Here is a 20,403-nt window from a genome sequence, read left to right as displayed (position 1 = left end):
GTGATTTTCTGTTTGTGCAAAACTTTAGTTTTGCATAAGTATTATCTATAAGTATTTCCTCTGCATAATTATTTCTTGTAACAAAGCCTGTATGTTTCTCTCTTTTCTTTATTTTCTTCTTTCTCCTTCTTCTTCCCTTCTCTCTTCTGCTGTTTTATTTTCTTATGCTCTTTTTTCCCCCCTTTTTTCCACCCTTTTCCTTTGTTTTTTTAAAGTGACTTGCAAGTTTGCTACATGGAACAAAGAATATCTGTTGCTACAGGGAAAAAACTGAGTCATGTACCAAACTGAAGATGGCCTGTTCCTGAACTTATTTGTTACAACCCCCACAAGTTACTGAGAAATGTGCAAAATAAAAATAACGTGCCTTGACACGTGCTAAGTAAAATTACAAGCTCCATTTTACATGTCTATTCTCAGAGAGCTCAGAGCCTCCTCTGAGTATTTTATCTTGAAGGAAGATTAGGGCAAAAAAGAATACAGACACTGAATGTTCAAAAGTACGGTGTTTTTGGCTTCATTGTTCAAGATTCATTCAAGATTACATGGGAAATTTTGGAAATGGCATTTTCATATCCTGAGGGACAGCTCTTTTTATAGGGATGAGTGGGTAATCGATCAGCTCTTTAGATTCCTTTGAAATCTGAAGATTTTCTATTTTCTGCTGAACTGATAGAACTATGGTTTGCCAGCCGGTATGATGCCCCATGCATTTGTGTGGGCACTGGGAGATGCTGTATGGCAGTACCCCATGGTGTGCTGTTTCTGAAGCTATTCTGGGAAGGAGTGTGGTACTTATACTGTTACCAATGGATAGAAATATGTGGTTTCAAGTCAGCTGATCAGTGAGTAATGTTGAGGTTGCTAACAGCTTTCTCTATAAACAAAGACACAAGTAGCTTTAAAAAAAGGTATGGATAGGAGTTTATAAAACACTGCTGATGTCGTGAAAGGAAAAGAGCACAAACTCTTTGGTCACTTCGTTTCACTCCTGCTTCCTACACTCCTGTTAGCAGTTGTTTACTTTTTCTGTCTCTTCCTTCTCTCATACTTTCAGTGTCCCTCAAATGGTGCCTGAGGCAAAATAGGAGTTTCAGTTATTCAAGGAGAAACAGAATGCTCCATCCCTTTGTCCTGGTGTTCACCTGCCTGCAGGAGAAGACAAGCCCACTCCCCCATCCCCAATCCTCCTGACTATGGAAGCAAGGAACCAACAGTTCCCATCTCAGACCAGATGAAATGTGCAAAAACTGAGAAAGATGAGAGTATCCCAGCAACAGTGAGCTGTTGCACTGGATAGTACACCAGTCTCAGTAAAGAAATGGATAAGTATTAGGAGTCACTTTGGGACCCTGGAATTAGATTAAACTTTATAGTAATAATGACATGGTTATTTTGGAATAGGTGACGGAGAAGTAACAGAAATAGTGAGCAAAGTAAGGTACCTCCTGATACGACAAGTAATGGAGCACTTGCATGTAGGGGAAATGGAAATTTGTGGATAAGAGCCTACTGCTGTACAGTTCTTCCAGAAATTCTGGAAGTTCAAAGAAGATTTTATCAGGCTCAATAAAGAGATGTCCAGAGGCTGCATTTGTATCTGGAGAGTGTTCCCAGATGAAGAAATTTGTAAGGAGGAGTGGGTGAACTGCCAAACTCATAATGAATCTTTGGGATAGGGCCAGAGGCCTGTGAGTTTGGGAAACAGCTCAGATTAAGAATGGGGCCAGGGAGTATGAGGGCAGGACTTGGACTCAGGGTCTGTTCCACAGCTGGAACAAAGTGGAGTCACCTGAACAACTAAGTGCAGAACATACATGTGCCAGATAAGGGGGTCCTCAGCAGTTCCTAACACCAACTCTGGGAGGTAGGTATGATCATATCTGAAACCCACCATAGAGAAAAGTGGAGGAAGTAACTTGCAGAAGATACCTCACTAGAGTCAGGAAGTGTTTGAAGTTATTGGTATTTTTCATTTTTTCAGCAAAGAACTATAGAAAATGTTTCATAATACACTAACTGGGAGATTAGTTATTTCCTTTTATTTAAGTGAAGACCATTGTTCAGTTATTCAGACAAAGATAAAAGTCTAAAACTAAACGTGGTGTTATTGCTGGCAATCTCAACACACCATGTAATTTTTGTATTTCTTAGCTCACTCCACAGTGATGTAGACAGAATATATCGAGTCTTAAAATTGCCATTAATGAATTGCCTGCTTAGGTAATAATTTTTCTGTGATCTCATTTCTTCTCAGTTGATCTCATCTTCTCTTCTTGCTTCAGCTGTCTTTATTTATAACAAAAGTCTTCATGGGATGGGTATTTACTTATATCTTAAAACTGATGTAGTATTTACCAAATGGAGCTAACTTCCTTTTGATTTGTATGCATCATTAGTTGTCTAACTGTTATCTATCTCATTCGTTAGGACAAAGATCCACATTTTCAAGCTACAACAGGGGAGATTCAGGCTGGACATTGGGAAGTATTACTTCTCAGAAAGGGTGGTCAGGCACTGGAATGGACTGCCCAGGGAGGTGGTGGAGTCGCCGACCCTGGGGGTGTTCAAGGAAAGACTGGATGTTGTGTTGAGGGACATGGTTTAGTGGGAGCTATTGGTAATAGGTGAACGGTTGGACTGGATGATCTTTTAGGTCTTTTCCAACCTTGGTGATTCTATGGTTCTATGATTATCAAATAAGTTTTATCCATATTACCAATGCATTATAGCATCATGAAGATGTAGGACAACAATAGGAAATAAGAAATCCATTCTAAACAAATGTTTCAAGGGAGTTGGCCTGCAAAATCTTCTGAAAAATCATCATCTAAAACTTGGGTCCTTTGAATGTGTTCAGCTTGAATATCCCCAAATGGAAATGTTTGAGGATGCTGATGAATAAAGTAGTGCTAGGGGACATTCTTGGGCATTGGGATGCCATTGTTATTGTTCAGTTGCTAGAGCAGACTGGCCCACGTTGATTAGCACTTCCCAGACAATCCCCGTGTGTGATGCAAAGGTTATGGGGGATCAAGGTTTGTTCCTAGGAGGCATGTGGCCACTCTGCTGTAGTAGGAAAGTAAATATAATGCTGTGAGTGCTGCTTAATGTGTATCATAGACTGCTCTCTGGCACTGAGACCAGTGAGATAACACAGCCTGTGCTGATACTGTTGACTGATGGATACTAATCTTGCAGAGTGCTTGCATCCACATTGCCTGTTAGGACAGGACCCTGGCTCATGCTTATTCCCACATCATGCCTGAGAATTATTTGAAAAAAATGTTAATTCTCCTAGGCCAAACCGTACCAGGAACCATTCTAATCTTTCAGCAGCTTAGGAGATTCAGTTCTTATGCTCAGGAATACTCCCTTCCACTGGAGTGGATCCCAGCTGGAATCGTTAAGGGAGAACCATTGTTCATTTCACAGAGGTGATATGACAGTAACTCATTTCTAGACAAACTGGATACTGAGTGGACAAAAACACATTTACTCTTGACATGACCTTTAGTTTGCTGGCCTTGTCTTTCCAAAAGCCTTACTGTGTTGGCCCACAATATCAGAGGCAGATGTTGATGGTATTGCAATAGAGGCTGAACCTTCCCACCAGAATTCCATTATATGTTGTTGCTGTGTGACAGATGGCAGCACAGGGGCAGTCTGACAGAATGGTGTCTGACGTGGAAGTGTGTGTGAAGTAAAGGAGTGTGACTGAATTCCTCTTTGCAGAAAAGAATGGACTCATTGACATCTATTGCCATTTGCTGAACATTTATTGAGAAGATCAAGCAGTTAATGTGGGTACAGTGAGGCTGTGGGTGGTGCGTTACAGCAGTGTGAAAGACAAGCCACGATCTGGATGGTCATGTACAGCTGTCACACCACTAAATGAAGTTTGTCTTGATCAGCTCATCTGCACAGATAGACTAGTGGATGTGTCTGTGTTGAAAAATAGTGTTTTGTAGCTGCGACTTTGCTCTATTAAATTGTGTTATTGTGCTGCTTGCTTTTGTTGTAGTTTCCATAGAACTAAGTAGAAGGTATTAGTTTCAGAGCCACCCATTTACTATATTCTTCTGCATAAGTAATTTAGCAAAATGGGCTTTGTTTCTTGTAGCGCTGCCCAATAGTGCTGTCCAGATTTCTTCCCTCCCTTTTTCATGTGCTACTTCAAAATAAGGAACTGTGTCTCCTCAAACTATGATCCAAATGAATGTATTTAAATAAAAAATCCTCCCTGAATTTCAAAAGTATTGAACAAGAAGGCTGTCATTTCTATGGAAAGTAAACTAGAGGTGATTTTACCCTTCCCCCTCCTCTATCCTTCCCTTCATAGACTTCTGTGCTGCCTTAGACTTCTTTCTGTAATTGACTTTTTCACCCTGTCCTGTTCCCTTAAATCTTATTATAGCGTTATCTTTACATTATAACTGTGCTGGTATATTAGTAGAAGTAATTAATAGTTAGATACACAATTGACATCATAAGATGGAAGACAGCATGTCAGGGTATTCTGTATCCCATTAAAACTGGAGTTTTATTCTGCTCAGTTTGGCATGCGCTCAACATCCTCTGTTTTTGAAAGAATAAGCAATTTGAGCATATTCTTACGCTTATGAATAAAGCCTTACTGTAGACTGTACATGAATAAATCCAGGCGGTCACTTTTATTGTCAGCAAAGAGCATTTTTATTCTATGCCCACAAACATTCTTGGTAATCCATGAAAGAGGCTTCTGAGTTAACAAGTGAAAATAGGCATCCTTCTCACCCCTTTCCTTGGCAGCAATACATGGTTAGCATTCATCAGCAATCACAAGCAGGCTCATGTAAAGGCTTGTCTGCCGACAGATGTTCCAGTCGGGTTTTTGATTGGCTCATTTGTGCTGTATGACATGACCTTTAATTATACAACCAAACAACTACTTTTTCCACAGGGCATTTGCCTGATTTAATGCCCTGTTGGATAAGAGTGTTCTGGGAACTTAATTGGGCTGTACAGAAAGGGAGATTTCTGGTTAGAGTTATCTCAGCTTAGTGAGAGGAGGTTTTTACTGTAGTTTGATGAGGATTCCTGCTACCTTTAATTGTTCTATTAAATCTCAGTTGATTTCTCATCACCAGCATCTTGTTAAGTCCTTCAGATTCCTTTTGAACTTTTAGCATACACAGCCTTCTGTGGCAAGGCTCGGAGCTCACATTCCCCTGCTTGCTTCAAGCCTACCATGTGCTGACTTTCTGTATAGGCAAAACTAGTGAATGGTCAATCCCTTGTCTGTTCTCATCACACAACTTGTGTGCGTCTGCACTGGAATCTGAGCAGGAGACAGGGAGTGTGCCCTGGGCTTTTGAAAACTTGTAGCATGCCCAGAAGGCAGCCATGATTGTTGTTACCCGTGATAGCTTGGTCTGCCTGCCTATGCAGTTTTCAGATGCAGCCAAACACTGTGGTATTTGTGGCTCTTGAGGGGGAGGGAGTGGGCAAAGGCCATGTTGACAACTGAAACAGAAAATGACAGGAAGTGTATGGGCAGTCTTTTTTTCCCGAATTGAACGCCATTGTAGAAAAGTGGATTTTTATCTTTGATGCAGACCCGGAATTTCTGTGTGATGCTGAGCTAGTCCAATAGACTAGACCTTTCCCAGATGGCCATTAATTATGTGTTTGAAATCATGGGGTATGATTTGCAGAAATGCTGAGCACTCACAGCTGCAGTTGACGTCACTGAGAGCTGTACTTTGTACATGCAAAGTGCTCTTTAATGCCAAGTTCCATGAAAAATCAGTTCCTCTGTATCTCAGTCACTCCAATTAGCAGATACTTTTGACCTGTATTTCTCTCTGTTTCCTTGTTTGTAAGGAAGGACTAATACTACCTCAGCATCAGAGTGTTGTCTGATTAGGATTTCTGAATTCTCAGGCCCTACCACATAAAGCATTAAGATTCAGCATTACTGAAATAGTAAGTATGTAACTCAGAGAGGGTTTCCATCAGGTGTGGAGTATGAGTTCAAAATCTCAGCGGTGCCCATTCTGAGCACTTATCTCACAGAAAAAGCTGATCTACTGATCACGTAATGGGCAGATAACTGTCATTAACCAGAAACCAAACTCAGATTTCTCATGTAGCAGTAGTTACAGCATTTCCTGTTTGGTTTTTGTTTTGTTTTTTTTTTTTTCCTGTATTTTTCCAACTCTTGGCAGGGTATTTACTTAACATCTTTCATTAAATCATAGGATGACTTGAGTTGGAAGAGACCTCAAGGACCATCAGGTTCCAAACCCCTTGGCCACAGGTTGACAGCTGTTAGATCAGGTTGCCCAGGACCCCATCTGGCTTTGAATACCTCTAGGGACGGGGAATTGATGATATCTCTGGGCAACCTATTTCAGCTCCTCATCACCCTCTCAGTGAGAAACTTCACCATTGTCCTATTACTGTCTACCCACGTAAAAAGTTGATTTCCATCCTGTTTATAATATCCCTTTAAATATTGGAGGGCCATTGTGAGGTCTCCTCATAGCTTTTTCCTCCTGAAAAATTCATTATCTTTCCTGCGTTGGTGGCCCCAGACCTGTACTCAGTACTCCAGGTGAATCCTCACAGGGACAGAGTAGAGAGGGACAGTTTTTGACATTTCAAGTCAAATTAATATGATCTGCATTTAAAAATTCTTGTATTTTTGTTTTCATTTTGTCTTCTAGAAAACTCTTGTAACAACAAACGTCTGGACCTTGTCTTCATCATTGATAGCTCTCGCAGTGTACGTCCTTATGACTTTGAAAAAGTAAAAGAGTTCATTTTAAAGATCTTGCAGTTCCTGGATATCAGTCCTGATGCTACTCAAGTAGGCCTGATTCAGTATGGCAGCACTGTCAAACATGAGTTCTCTCTGAAGACGTTTAGGAGGAAACAGGAGATTGAGAGAGCCGTGAGGAGAATGATACACCTCTCAACTGGCACCATGACAGGACTGGCTATCCAGTATGCTGTGAACATTGCATTTGCAGAGTCTGAAGGAGCTCGACCTCTAAACCAAAATGTGCCTCGTATCATCATGATAGTGACAGATGGGAGGCCACAGGATTCAGTGGCAGAAATTGCTGCTAAAGCTCGCAACTCTGGAATTCTGATTTTTGCCATTGGAGTGGGAAGAGTGGATATGAACACGCTCAGATCCATTGGGAGTGAACCGCATGAAGAGCACATCTTTCTAGTTGCTAATTTCAGTCAGATTGAAACACTGACCTCTGTCTTCCAGACTAAACTTTGTGGTAAGGTGTTTATATATTGGTTTGAATGCATAGATGAAAGTATAACACAGGAAAAGAAAGTCATGTGATGTCATTATTATTATTATTATTTTTAATAAGAAAATTAATGTGTTGGAATATGTGCATTGAAAAAAAGGGAAACTAGCCAGACAGTATTCAGAATAACAATCATACACATGGGGAAAAGCTAATTCTACTGCTCAGTGCCATAAAATATAATTCCTAGTGGTCATAAGTTGCAAGATACACACATACCATGATTTTCCTATTTACGGCTATTTTATGTTTTTAGGTAAGTTGTTTCATCTATTGATTTTAAAACTGATTTCCATTAGTACTGAAACTTCAGACCGATAAAAGTTATTGTTCATTGTTGGTTATTAAAACGATTCCCTGGGCATTCCTCACCCAAATTTGTATTAACCAAATACAGACAATTGTCTCTTAGGATTTCTTGTGACTGGAAGAGGCATAACTATACACTAATGTGGTAGTATTTGTATTCTATCAATTTTAAATACAAAAAGTTAGGAAGAGCCTTTACTGTGACTTTCATTCATTCCATAAAGTAAATAATATTTTAATAGGTATTAATTTACAATAGAGAAATCACTTCCATCTGTAATTCCCAGATAAAAAAATTACCCTTTACAAATACAGTGTCATGCATCATTTTAATTCAGTCTGGGTACTTGATATAATTGTAGTTTTTCCTGAGATAAGTTCGAAGGATCTTCATAGAGATTTGGCGTGAAAGTGAAGTATTTCCAGCAGAGTCCAGAAAATGAATGCATGATGATACTGAGTGCGCAATCATCTCTAGGGATGCTTTTGCCAGGAAAGAACTGAGGCTTATTGTCAGGATAGTCTGGAGAATTTTCCTTACTTGGTCTTTTCCAGAATCGTTTCAAACAGCACCAGAGCTCCAGCTGAACTGCATCAGCACATGACACCATCACAGACAATCATCACATAATAGAGTTTTTCCTGTTTTTAACTTGCCATATTATTTGCTGGCATAATGTACATTTAAAAAACAACAACAACAAAAGTAAACTAAGCATGAATCGAGAGCTTAAATGGAACAGATAGCAAATGATGTGAAATTGAATTTTATTGGATTTTTAATAGCATTTTAGAAACAAATCCAGTACAAGTACTGCTTATCCTTTTTTTTTTTTTTTTTTTTTTTTTCTGGCTAAGCAGTGCCCAGTGAATGTATTAAAGTTTTGTAGTTCACCTCTAATCCAAATAGACATCATCCTCAATAAAACCATTCACTCTGCAGATGGAGGAGTATGGAGGTCACAAGGATTGCTGCTGCATCCCTTTCTAAGGGAATGCCTCCACAACATTTGCTGTTTCAAGAACTGAAGGTGAGATACAAAACCACTTACAAATCCAAGACAAGTTCCAGAAAGAGGGTGCCAGCATTCCACAGATTTCAGCTTAAAGGACTGCATGTCAGATAGGATCTGTAACGTTTTGTTGAGTATGGGCTGTGAAGTGCAGTGTTCAGCGTGCTGAATTTCATAGAATCATAGAATATCCCAAATTGGAAGGAACCCACAAGGGTTGTGAAGTCTATCTCCTTGTTTCACACGGCTCCAACCAGAATTCAAATGTTTGACTAAAAGGAGAGTGTTGTCTGGATGCTTCTTGAACTCCAGCAGCTCAGGGCTGCCCCTGCTGCCCTAGGAAGCCTGTTACAGTGTCCACCACCTTATGGTGAAGAACCTTTTCCTATCACTTAATCTGCCCCTCCTATTATGCAACTCCATGCTGTTTTCTTGGGCCCTGTTGCTGTCACAGAGAGCAGAGCTCAGTGCTACTTCTCCACTCCTGATGAGGAGCTGAAGCTGCCATGAGGCCTCACCTCAGCCCCTCTGCTCCGGGCTGCACAAACCAAGAGACCTCAGTGCTCCTTGTATGTCTTGCCTTCCTCATCTTCACTGCCCTCCTTTAGGTGCTCCCTATTGGTTTTATGTCCTTTTTCTGTTTTGGTGCCCAAACCTGCACCCAGTGCTTGAGGTGAGGCTGCTTAGTGCAGAGCAGAGTGGGATAAGCCCTCCCTCACCTGCTGGCAGTGCTTGGCTGGTGCACCCCAGGGTACATTTGGCCCTTTATGCTGCTGAGGCACACTGCTGGAATGTATCAGCCACAACTCTACACCCATCACTTGAAGCTGAGAGCCCTGCATTCTTGCAAATCCAGTTGCAAGTATTTCTAGCTGGAAACACGGAGTGTGAACATTGATGTGTCCTTGAAGATATTGTTATTATTGATTTGTCTAAAGTCAAATAGGGAACCTGTGACAAAGGTGCGGATAAAATCTAATCCACAAAACTCACATTCAAATTCCAAAAGCATACAATCCTTTTTATTATTTCAGCCCCTGACTTTGTCTAAAAAACAGCTCCTGCAACAAATCAGGCAGAAGTCGAACATACAACAGCCTCTTTCACCACAGAAAGAAAATAAATGATACCTGGTCAGTTACAAGTAGCAGCAATATATTCTTAGAATGAACCCAGTTGCTAGGGATGCTTTTTTTCCATTCCCCTTCCATTTTTGGATACTCTTATTTTACTACTTTACAAGATTTGATACCAGAGGTCTGACTGTTTTTGGAGGAATATTATGGATGAAACATGGTGAGATTTTCTGATATGTAAACTGTTGAAATTATTTTTTTGTCGTTTTTTACGTACCTCTTCTGTCTAGAAAGTATCAGAGATCACGAACTTTACTTTTAGAAAGACAGAGGGATGAAGAGACCTGTAATACCAGCAGATGTGCAGTCACACGGATAAAAGCACTTGAGATGTTATGTTATGGCAGAAAATGAGTTCAAAAAAACTGATTAAGAGATTTGGGAATTGTGGTGGTTTCTGTATTAGCAATAAATGCATAACTTTGGTAACTGTTCCAAAGACTCAGTAAATAGTATATATTGCAAAAACACTATTTCTTTTTTTTTTTTTTTTTTTTTCCCAGAGGCTCCATGCATACTACATGCAAAGGTATTTATTAGGCTTTTATGGTGGCTGCTAGAAAATTACTGTTGAATGCCTATTCCATAAATTTCGATGTTTGCCAACCTAGCAGCATAATGAGCACATCAATCACTAACTGTCCTTGAGAAAAACAGATTATTTTCCACACATTATTCTCTGAGAACGACTCACCTGTAAATTATAGGAATGACATACCAGCAGTGCTCTACTGGAAGAAAAAAGTCAATGAGATTCATTATTTCTCCACAGAAAATCTGATATGGAAGAAATAGCTAAGTAATGAATTTGGCAGGATAGGTCTGCTTAGTTTTTCTTCCTGTCACAGTCTGTTGCATTTTACTACTTGCTATTAGAGACATAAAATATAAACAGATTAAAAAAAAAGAAAATGGGCTCAGGAACACTTATACTCTGGAGTGTAGCTCAGCTCAGCTTCCTCTTATTGAGTATAGGTGATGCTTGGCTTCACTGTAGTCATATCTTGTCCAAACATTCCTCAGAATTAATAAACTGGCAAACAAGATTCTTCATCAGGTCTTTTCTTTTTCCAATCATTATTTTTTTTTGTGTTGTGCTGTAGGGTACTTCGTTCAGGAAATTAAATGTTCTCTAGAACAATTTGTAACTAAGATACAATTATTTGTAAATTTGTGGTGCCTGTTTCATTGTTTTCATGGTACCAACAAGCAATTGGTGTTTCCAGATGCTCTATTGCAATTTTTGTTGTTGTTTATATCTCTCTTCCATAAGTAATTTCATGTCCAAAAGGATGTTGCCAATATCAACAAGACAGATAATATACAAACTCATATTTTTATTAGGAATAAAAAATATATTTCTATTTGGTAAGGATTTTTTTATACTCAGAGATACAAAAGCTTCCGTTTTTGTCTTGATGGTTGAAATTTAACTCAGTTTTTCTAAATGACTTCAGTAAAGTGTTTTCAACCATTTATTATCAAATTGTGACAACAAATAAGCAAGCCCAGTGATTAACAACCTCTTCATTTTTTCTTTCAGTGCCACACATGTGCAGTATATCCGAGCATCGCTGTGATCATTTCTGCATAAATACCCCAGGCTCCTATGTATGCAGATGTAAACAAGGTTACATCCTGAATGCCGACCAGAAGACTTGCAGCAGTATGTTATCTTTCTAAATTACTCCTTCTTGTGCTCCTCAAAAGCACTTAGCGTCAGCGGTTTGAGTTCGGTTCATAAGGAATAACTGAACTCATTGTATAGTTAATGGTAATCACAAAGAGTCTAAGAAAGTGAAGTTGTATTTCTTGTGTGTGTTTTTTTTTTAATGAAGTACTTGTAAGCCTTTGTGAAATACATCAAGCTAATTATCAAGCTGTGCTACACTGTAACTGCATAAAGTTACATTTGAATGTTATTGATGTAGTAAGTTCAAGAATGGAACAACAATCAAAGAAAGAACTGTTTCATCATCTCATATTAAATGATCTCAACTAATTTAGTAACCTGTCTAGATAGCAGTCTACTGGTTGCTTTTCTTATGTGGCACAGTAAGGCACAATAAACCTCAAACTAGAAAACAGGGACATAACTTACCATTCTGGATAACTTTCTACCTCTGCTTGAAATATAACCTTACAATCTTTCAAAAAGGAGCTTGAAAAGTCTTTCTTGTGCTCTCATTTCTTCTATTAAAAACTAGGGTTTTTTTAAGTAATTGGCCTTAACTCTATAGTTCATTGTAACAAACTATATTTCACTTTAAATATGATCTTCATAAGCAGTATTCCTTTTGTCCATTTTGTCTTGCTTCCTCATAATTAACAGAGGGCTACATGAGAAAGACATACCAAATTTATTTCTCTATCCACAATTATTTTGGATTAATTGCGGGATCATAAGTTTTATTACTTGTGAAAAATACGCTTGCTAAAAATGCAGTTCCTTACTCCACGAGACTCCATGGATACAAACCAAATTTGCCAACCTGAATTTAGTTGCGAGAATTATTTTGAAAAATGTGTTTTGAAAGAGTTGGAGAAGAGGGCAAGGGATGTCCCCTTCACAATACGTGATTTAGGGAAGAGGGGAAGAATGCAGGCTCAGATCCTGCTCCTGTATGCTCGGCATCTTAGTCGAGTAGTTTGGGATTAAAGGGTTCTTTGTCTCTTTTGGGATGACTGAAACAGTGGGAATACATCAGTATCTGAGAGGACTCTGCAGATTGAATATTAGGGCTCTTATCTCTGCAGTGAGACACAGTTTTAGTCAGAGCCTCAGCAACAAGATGTGGGGTCAAGTGGATGTCAGCACTGGAATTGTGAGGTGATTTTTTGTTGGTGTGTGGAGACATGTTCAGATTTGTTGGGTTGTAGGAGGAAATTGCTTTTGAACTGTTCACCTGCTGTGGTGCTGAGTGAGGGGATGAGGAATGAGGTTTGAGGAATCATTGTTTTATTTGCCCTTCTCACTAGCATCCCTTATCAAATGTAGATATTTATCATACACAGCTGTCTGAATTCTGTTTTGTGTTTTCAACAAGTTATTCAACATTTATTTGCATTTTTATTCAGGCTTTTGTTTTCTTAAGAGAAAACAAAAAAATTAAATGTAATCTGAAATATTTTCTAATTACTGCTTAGTTTAGCTGCTGAGCCAAGACAAGAACAGTGACGACAACAGTTTTTACACAGCCTATTCTCTATGCTTCCATGCATTTGTGCTTCCAAAATGAGTGGTTGGAATCCCAAATGAAGGCTCCAACTACGCAATCATATTTCAGTAATATCCCCTAACTACTTCTTTCCATTTTTTCCCTTTCAAAGTGCCTCTCATGACACAGTTTTCCCTGTTTATCTATCACACATGATATGCTTGTTTTGATCATCAACCAGATGTAGTAGACCTGAGTTTGCTAAATATGAAAGGATGCAAGTCACTCCATGACTTTATGGCCTATTTTTCTAAGTTACCAAACTATAACCTAGTTTTGACAATTGCACTCAAAATCTGACATTGGATTATAAACTATATAAATAGTTTATACTAATTAAAACAATATAAAAGCTCAGAGATGTAAAAGAATTCGTGAGCAAAGGGGTCCAGAGCTGGACAAACTGGACTGCTTGTTTCTGGAGTGATGGTGAGGAGCAGCGATAGAAGAACCCAAAGTCTGTGATCGTGTTAGTTACTTTCATAGGTTGCTTATTTTTCACCAGTGCACAGGGACAACGTGTTCTTCACTTGACCTCTAAGTAAAATAAATCTACATTATATTGATGTTTGGTGCAGTACATGATCAACATAAAACAGATATATTTATCTAAGTTTTGAGTGTACTTGTTAGCTCATTCACGAACAGTTTCCTCACATGTATATTTTAATACTTATTAAATTAAACAGTCAATAAAAAATGTACAAAAATATATATTCTTTTCAACTTTTGGAACCCTTTTTTATGTTGTGAGAGAACAGCGTGTCACTATTCAGTTCCTAAATGCCCTTAACCAAATGGCTTAAATCAGCAATGAATTAATAGCTTTGCTCCAGGCTGGAAAAGGGCGTTCCTCCTTTGAATGGATGGTAGTTTAGTTACTTAATGCATTTCAGTACTGTGTGAAAGGAAAAAAAAAAAATAAATGTGGTGTATTTGTAATTTGTTGCATTCCACGTGAAAGGAAATAAAAACAGCTCAACTCATCTATCTTCCAGAGCAAAATCAGGGGAAAAAGTGCCTTTGTTCAACATAAAATATTCTTGCATTTATGTCATTTAGATGGTTTTGCATCCATGCAAAAGATGGAAATCGTTGAGGTGGTTTTGTATTCATGCAAGGATGAAAACCTGTTGTTTGCTCCTTTCACCAAATCTGACTTAATTTTTATAGAGAAAAGTGGCTATGGCAGATAATGGCTGTTCTGTACTCATTTAACTGCTTGTTTAGTTTTGTTCTTCTGTAGTTACACTCAAATCTTACATTAATACACAAAATAGTACAAAAGAGCATATGTGACTGAAAAAAAATTGCTTATTTTTGGGTGTTTATATTGGAGCAAGACAGTTAAATTACTGTTTATGCTGTTCATCATGCTGCACAATATGAAGCAGAGAGCTATAAAATAAAATTAGTATTCGTTTGGCTAGTGTCCTTAAACATGTTCCAGAACATTTTTTTTTTTTTTTGTAGCTGTAAATTATAGTTATGTGTTGAGCAGTTTCCAAGCCTGATCCTGAGCAGCACAAAGTACTCTGCCTTCCAGGGATTTCACTGGGGAAACTTGGGATTCTCAGAAATCTACTCTAATTTAGTCTGTTTTAAAGACAGACAAATGTGCTTCCTTACATCAGGAGCTGAACTGACTGCATTTGCTGTAGTAATTTTTCTAATGAGATGTGTTGCTTGGGAGGGGTAACTTGAAAAGTGATAAAACTCAGAAATTAAATACTTATGAATCTTTTGCTTTATTCTCATTTTCTTTCCTTTTCTGTCCTCATTGCTTATTTAGGGGGGTTGAACACAAAAGAGGGAAAAAAAATAGACACAAATACCAAAATTACTTTTCCATAAAAATGAACTAAGCCTGGAGAAACATATGCTCAAGAAAATCTGCTACATACCAGTGTCCCTGTGATTGTTACTGCCTATAGCTGAAGGAATGAGCTCCTCAGCTCTGAGTGGTGGTTCTCACAGGTGTATGAGTATTTCTACTTGACAGAATACTGGATGTTCTGTGCTAAAGTGAGCTCAATTCTAAAGAGCTCTTCACAGCTTCCTGGAATTTATTTTCAACCCATGCCATATAGAAGGTCAAATAACTTCATATTTGTGCCATTCTGCTTTGTAGCTCAAGACCTTTGCGCTGTGGAGAAGCATAACTGCGAGCAGATTTGTGTGAACACACCTGGGTCTTATGTATGTCAATGTTATGAAGGGTATGAGCTTGATGCAAATGGAAAGAACTGTGTTGGTGAGTATGAACTTAGCCACTTGTGCTAATCTCTTGAAACAAACCAAAGAGGAGTCAAATGTAATCACCAGTTTAGACCTAAGAGTGGTGGGAAGCTCTCCTCTCTCACATGAGTGATATATATGGAAAAATATATGTTGGTTGGCATGCTTTTAGGTCAGCCAGCAAGTAACACTACTGTCTTGAAACTATGTGCCTTATGTTTTATTGTATATCTATGACCAACATTGTACTGACATGATATACAATATAACAGTTTTTCAAGAAAACATTATTACCATACATGTATCTCATTTCTTACTCCTTCCTCATTAATACACAGTAAATATTTTTAAGATGTTTGTTAGGCTATCACCCTTCTCATAAACATTTCATCCCACATCTTTCAGGAAAATACTGTCTTCTAGAATCAAGCACACATGCACACACTCATACATAGTAACCTAGAGAATCTTCTAAGAAAAAGTTTATTTGTTAGGTGTTCTCTTCAGCAAGCACTTAAATTTTTGCTTGATTTCAAAAATATGCTGAATTTTCATAGAAGTAAATCGAAGTTAAATGCTTGGCCCCAAGTCTTGCCACAGGCCACTACAAATTACCAGGAAAAACAGCTTCCAACAATTTACACTTTCTTGTTTGTTTTTTAAGAACTCTAATATAATGCAGTCTCTCTCTTATTACCTTCATAGAGTGATTATCTTGCATAATAATCTTATTTGAGGTGCAAAATACATAGAATTTATGTATGAAATCAAAAATTCTGCTTGTATGTTCACTTGGGTCTTAGAATAACACGAAACATGGGGTAACATGAGAAAATCAACTCTAATCTCCTGAAAATCTTCCCTTATGTGTGGCTTCATTTTCTCAATGTATGAGTGTTTACATGTCTTCACACAATTTAACCTTAGCATAATTTCAACACTAATATAACATTTTAAGAACCTGCTTTCTGAAATTGAAATGTTTTGAAAATGCAGCTAACAGGGTATTTAGTCTTATTTTGTGTCTTTTTAGATATTGTATAAATAAATATATTAGACATATATTTAGATATTTTACATCCACAGACATTCATCCGGTAACCTTAGCTAATCCTCATGCCTTTTGTGTAAAGGTCAAGCATTTCTCTGCGGTTGATGTAAATACAATCTGAAAGAGAAAATTCATGACTTCTCTTGTGCTGCTGAGCAGGCAATCTTCACAGTCCTAGTCTCACTCTCTCCATCTTCTTGCTGTTGCTGTCTTTCCTGGCACTGGTGGGCTGTCTGCAATGCTCCTGCAGCTGCTGGGCTTGGGCTCTCTTCACCTGGCAGTGGTTTGGCTGCTGGCACCTGTCTGCATTCCTGGAAATGCTGCATTTTTTGGCTTGTTTCTGGGTGTTAACTGGTCTTCCATTAGCCTTCTCTTCTCCTTTCTCATTTTATTTTTCTTTCTTCTGTGCTTTTACTTAACGTTACCATCTCTTCCTAGGCATTATTGTACCCTTTTCCGTAACATAATTCATTAAGACTGAAAAACCTGTATAAATATTAGTAGTAATACAGCAATACCAGAGAAGGGTGATCTGTGCTGCCTGCAGATCAGAGAGGGCAACATGAGCAGCGAGAGCGCAGGACTGGTAACTGGAAGTGAGAGATGGCTCTTGACACTCAGTAACTACTTCTAAGCAAGAAAAATGTGTTGGAACAAACCTGGGCAGATGACAACTGCATTCATCTCTCGCTTGTGCAAAATTCCATTGTCATTCCCTTAGAAAAAGATTACATTGAGGTAGTCATGGTTAACATTAAGCATTAGCATTCTGGTTTCAATGTGTTAACAGTACAGAAATATGAAAATAATAAAACTTAACAAAAAAATATCATTCTGCATTGGTCTTATATAGATTTTGTATATTTACAGTAGGATTACAGTGCTTCAGTATATGATATGTAAGTTTATAATCCTTCCCAATTTTTTTCAGGAAGATAAAAGTTCATTGGCAACTTACTTGCTGATTCGTAGGTTGTTGGCAAGTTTCACTTCTAAGCAAGTACCACCAAAATGAAATGTGAAGCTGAAAGTGAAATTAAATCATAGGCAGATTACTAATGCCAGTCTGCAGGGCTAAGCCTGCAAGAAACAAGGGTCTGTGGAGGGAGTGGACAGATAAATACACATCACCAAAAGCAGTGTTCTTCATAAAGGATTCTAAGACTAGTTGACCTATTTAGTTGTCTCTCAACTTCATAATCTTTAGTTGGGCAGTTGCAGGTATCATGATAGAACTTCAAGATGACCATGACCAAGTATCTTAGCACACCTGAGTGTGTGTTGTTTGCAAAGGAAGGACAATTACAGAGAAAGTAAATAATTTGATTAAAACAAACTACTCAATCTTAGAAGTAGTTTGGGAGGGTCAACAGTATAGAGTAATAAAAAATATTACTCAGTTGGCAAAGATGGGGAAACTGTCACATTAAACATCTGTGTGAAGTTGGATACATTACTGTCTTCTGTGGAAGGAATAGAGTAAACTTGCCAAACTTGAGTGGGCCTGGCAGCTCTTGGTGGCAGGACAATTGCTTTGTGAATTGTCTTTCAGTTCTTCCAGGGCCTTCTGCGTAAAGAAACAGCTTTACCTGTGAAGAAATAAAATAACAAAATTAACTTAACCTCCTTAGTGCTTTCAAATGAGAGTGTCTGAGTAAACTCTGAAGTATTACATTAGTACCCTTTTGGCAATTTATCTTGCAAGTATGTGTTTGTGTAATAGATGATCAGACTTAAAAAATATGTGACTAGACTAACAGTGTTTTATTTCTTTCCCACAAAAGGAATTATATAAGAAAAATAGTGGTGAAAATCAGCTGAAGCTCTCAGGCTTCATAGTTGTGCCTGATTTTACAGGATGATTCTGGAGCAAAGCAGAAGGTTTTGCTATTGATCTCTTATATATACAAGCTGCTGGGACAGGTCTTGATAATTAATATAGCTAGGAAGTAATTCAAGGGCTGGGTCTGAACAGATAGAAGACAAAACTGAATAAAATAAATTCTGCAACTCCCTGGTCTACATTATGAAGATCTGGACGAAGTTAATGAGTGAGGCATGGTTTCCAGATTTGAGAAAACACAGTAAGAAAGTTCCTGACAGAGTTAATAAATGTTCAGAAAGTAGGAGAGATAATCTGGGACTCATCTGAAATCTAATTTGAAGTGTGCTGCTTTTTGCAGAAAGGCTCTTCTGAACAAAATTTATGTCAGCTTTTCCTTCTCTTGTAGCTACTGTGTATAACTAGTATATAATCACTATGTGTAATAGTTCTAATTCTGTATTTCTAATTATACATGTTGCTTTTGTTCTTTTTCAGTTGTAGACTACTGTGCTGTGGATAATCAAGGTTGCCAACATGAATGTGTTAACACAGAGGACTCTTACTATTGTAGATGCCACCCAGGGTTCATTTTGAATCCAGACAAAAGAACTTGCAGAAGTAAGTTGTGATAAGGTTTATATATGAACAGTACATACTCCTTCTTTCTAATTCTCACTGTTCCTGGGAACACTGAGTAATATGTTGGGTATAGAAAATGATGGAGTGCCCTTGAAGCCAAACGTCATAAAAGTAAATAAAGATGTTTTGAGCAGTAGTTTATTTTTATGGAGAGGGTGTAGGTGGAGAGGCCCCTTGTATGAATGGGCTCCTGTTCCAATAGTGTGAGCCAAAAGTTTTGTCTTGCATAGTCTATTTGATTATCCAGATTTTTCATTTAGAATATCATCTTCCTACCTAGGTGAACAAGGCTGTACAAGATGATTTGTAATCATCTTGGTTGCTAAAATTAAAGAGTGAATTGTTCCACATCAGAAGAGACATTGCAGCCTGTTTTCTTGTAGATTTTCTTCCATAGTGTGTTCTTTGATACCTTGTGCCAAAGGTGTCTCTGAGAAAATGAATAGCCTCTACAAAGCTTCCATGTTTCTACCAGGCTATAATAACTTCAGAGGTTTGCTTGTTTCTCAAATTTAATTGACACTGGACTAACAAGTTCAAAAGTTACCAGAGTTGGAAGAGGTACAAAGTGGAAGACAACTTGCAGACCAAAAACACTCTTGCCAAGGCTTTCGCTAGGTGGGTGAACAAGCTAAAACCTTCATAGAATATAATACAATAGCAAACTTTGGGAAATACAAAGGGAAAGCCTTGATATACACTCCTAGTTGACTTTTTTTCTTGTAAAAACAGACCACGGTAACCATACCTTACTGACCTTACTGTTGCATTTGTAAGCAGACAAATGCTATTAGTTTTTAGGTGAGTGGAATTGCTGACACCAGTGATAAATTTAGCCTGTGCTATCTAATAATGAGAAGAATCATTTTTTCTCAAAAAAATCCTGAATATAGCACTGTATTTCTGTGATTCTACAGGGGGCATTTTGGTCTTTATCTTAAGAGACTAAGTTAACCTTTAGACTGCTGTGGGCATTATGCTTGATACTTGTTTCACTTAATATTTAGAAAGAGAATTCAAACTGTACATCTGACCTCATAATCCTGAAAAAGAGACGTACTTCCAGAAGGTGTCATACCTCTGGCTGTATTTTCCTTGACTGTGTAGGGAGTTAGATGTTTTGCCAGACCAGACACACCTGATTTATAGATCAACAGAGTTCAGAGAGATGAATTTACTTCATCCCCAAGAGACAGATTACACTTGAAACTGGTTCTTGTTGCTTGTAGCTTGTATGAAGCAGCCCATTTGTCAAGTATCTGTCAGCTAAGAGCTGGCTGAATTCTCTTATATTTCCATATCCATATGTTTTGGAAATCTTGTATAGTGTAAGTGCATTCCACTGCCAAAGCAAAAATTCTTGTGAATTCCTTCAATTTAAGAATGGGAATTTTAATCAGTTTTCTCTCCCAATTTGAACTGATCAAAGACCTTCAAACTGCATCCTTTACATCCTCAGGACCTTCTTCTCACCCCTGCCTATATCCTAGAAAACTCATTTCAGTTCCTTCTGGTTCCTTTCCCAACAATGCTTAGACATGATGGTCTCCAGAAATGCATAGGCCAGATTCAGGCACTAGCACTCATTGATCCAGAATCCTGACCAATAGATTGACTTCCAAGCTTGATTGTCACCTTGCTCTGCCACCCTAGACCTG

The 20,403-nt window shown here is 38.2% G+C and overlaps 1 protein-coding gene across 8 annotated transcripts in view; it reads left to right on the top strand.

The window, feature by feature from the left end:
• Positions 1-20,403, top strand: part of MATN2 (matrilin 2) — a 61,757-nt gene that overhangs the window by 18,406 nt on the left and 22,948 nt on the right. For 7 of the 8 annotated variants that reach the window (XM_015856088.3, XM_015856090.3, XM_085539390.1 and 4 more), the window contains exons 3-6: positions 6,711-7,280; positions 11,318-11,440; positions 15,124-15,246; positions 18,602-18,724. In XM_015856088.3, coding sequence (XP_015711574.2) covers positions 6,711-7,280; positions 11,318-11,440; positions 15,124-15,246; positions 18,602-18,724 — 939 coding nt within the window. Of the gene's footprint in view, positions 1-6,710; positions 7,281-8,535; positions 8,657-11,317; positions 11,441-15,123; positions 15,247-18,601; positions 18,725-20,403 lie in introns of those variants that run through there. The other variant, XM_032442804.2, reaches the window with a different exon arrangement.

Source organism: Coturnix japonica, chromosome 2, assembly GCF_054131305.1.
Source record: "Coturnix japonica strain WE chromosome 2, WE-NBRP24, whole genome shotgun sequence".
Lineage (NCBI taxonomy): Eukaryota > Metazoa > Chordata > Aves > Galliformes > Phasianidae > Coturnix > Coturnix japonica.
Note: the sequence above shows the minus strand (reverse complement) of the source record. Positions and strands in the feature narration are given on the sequence as shown.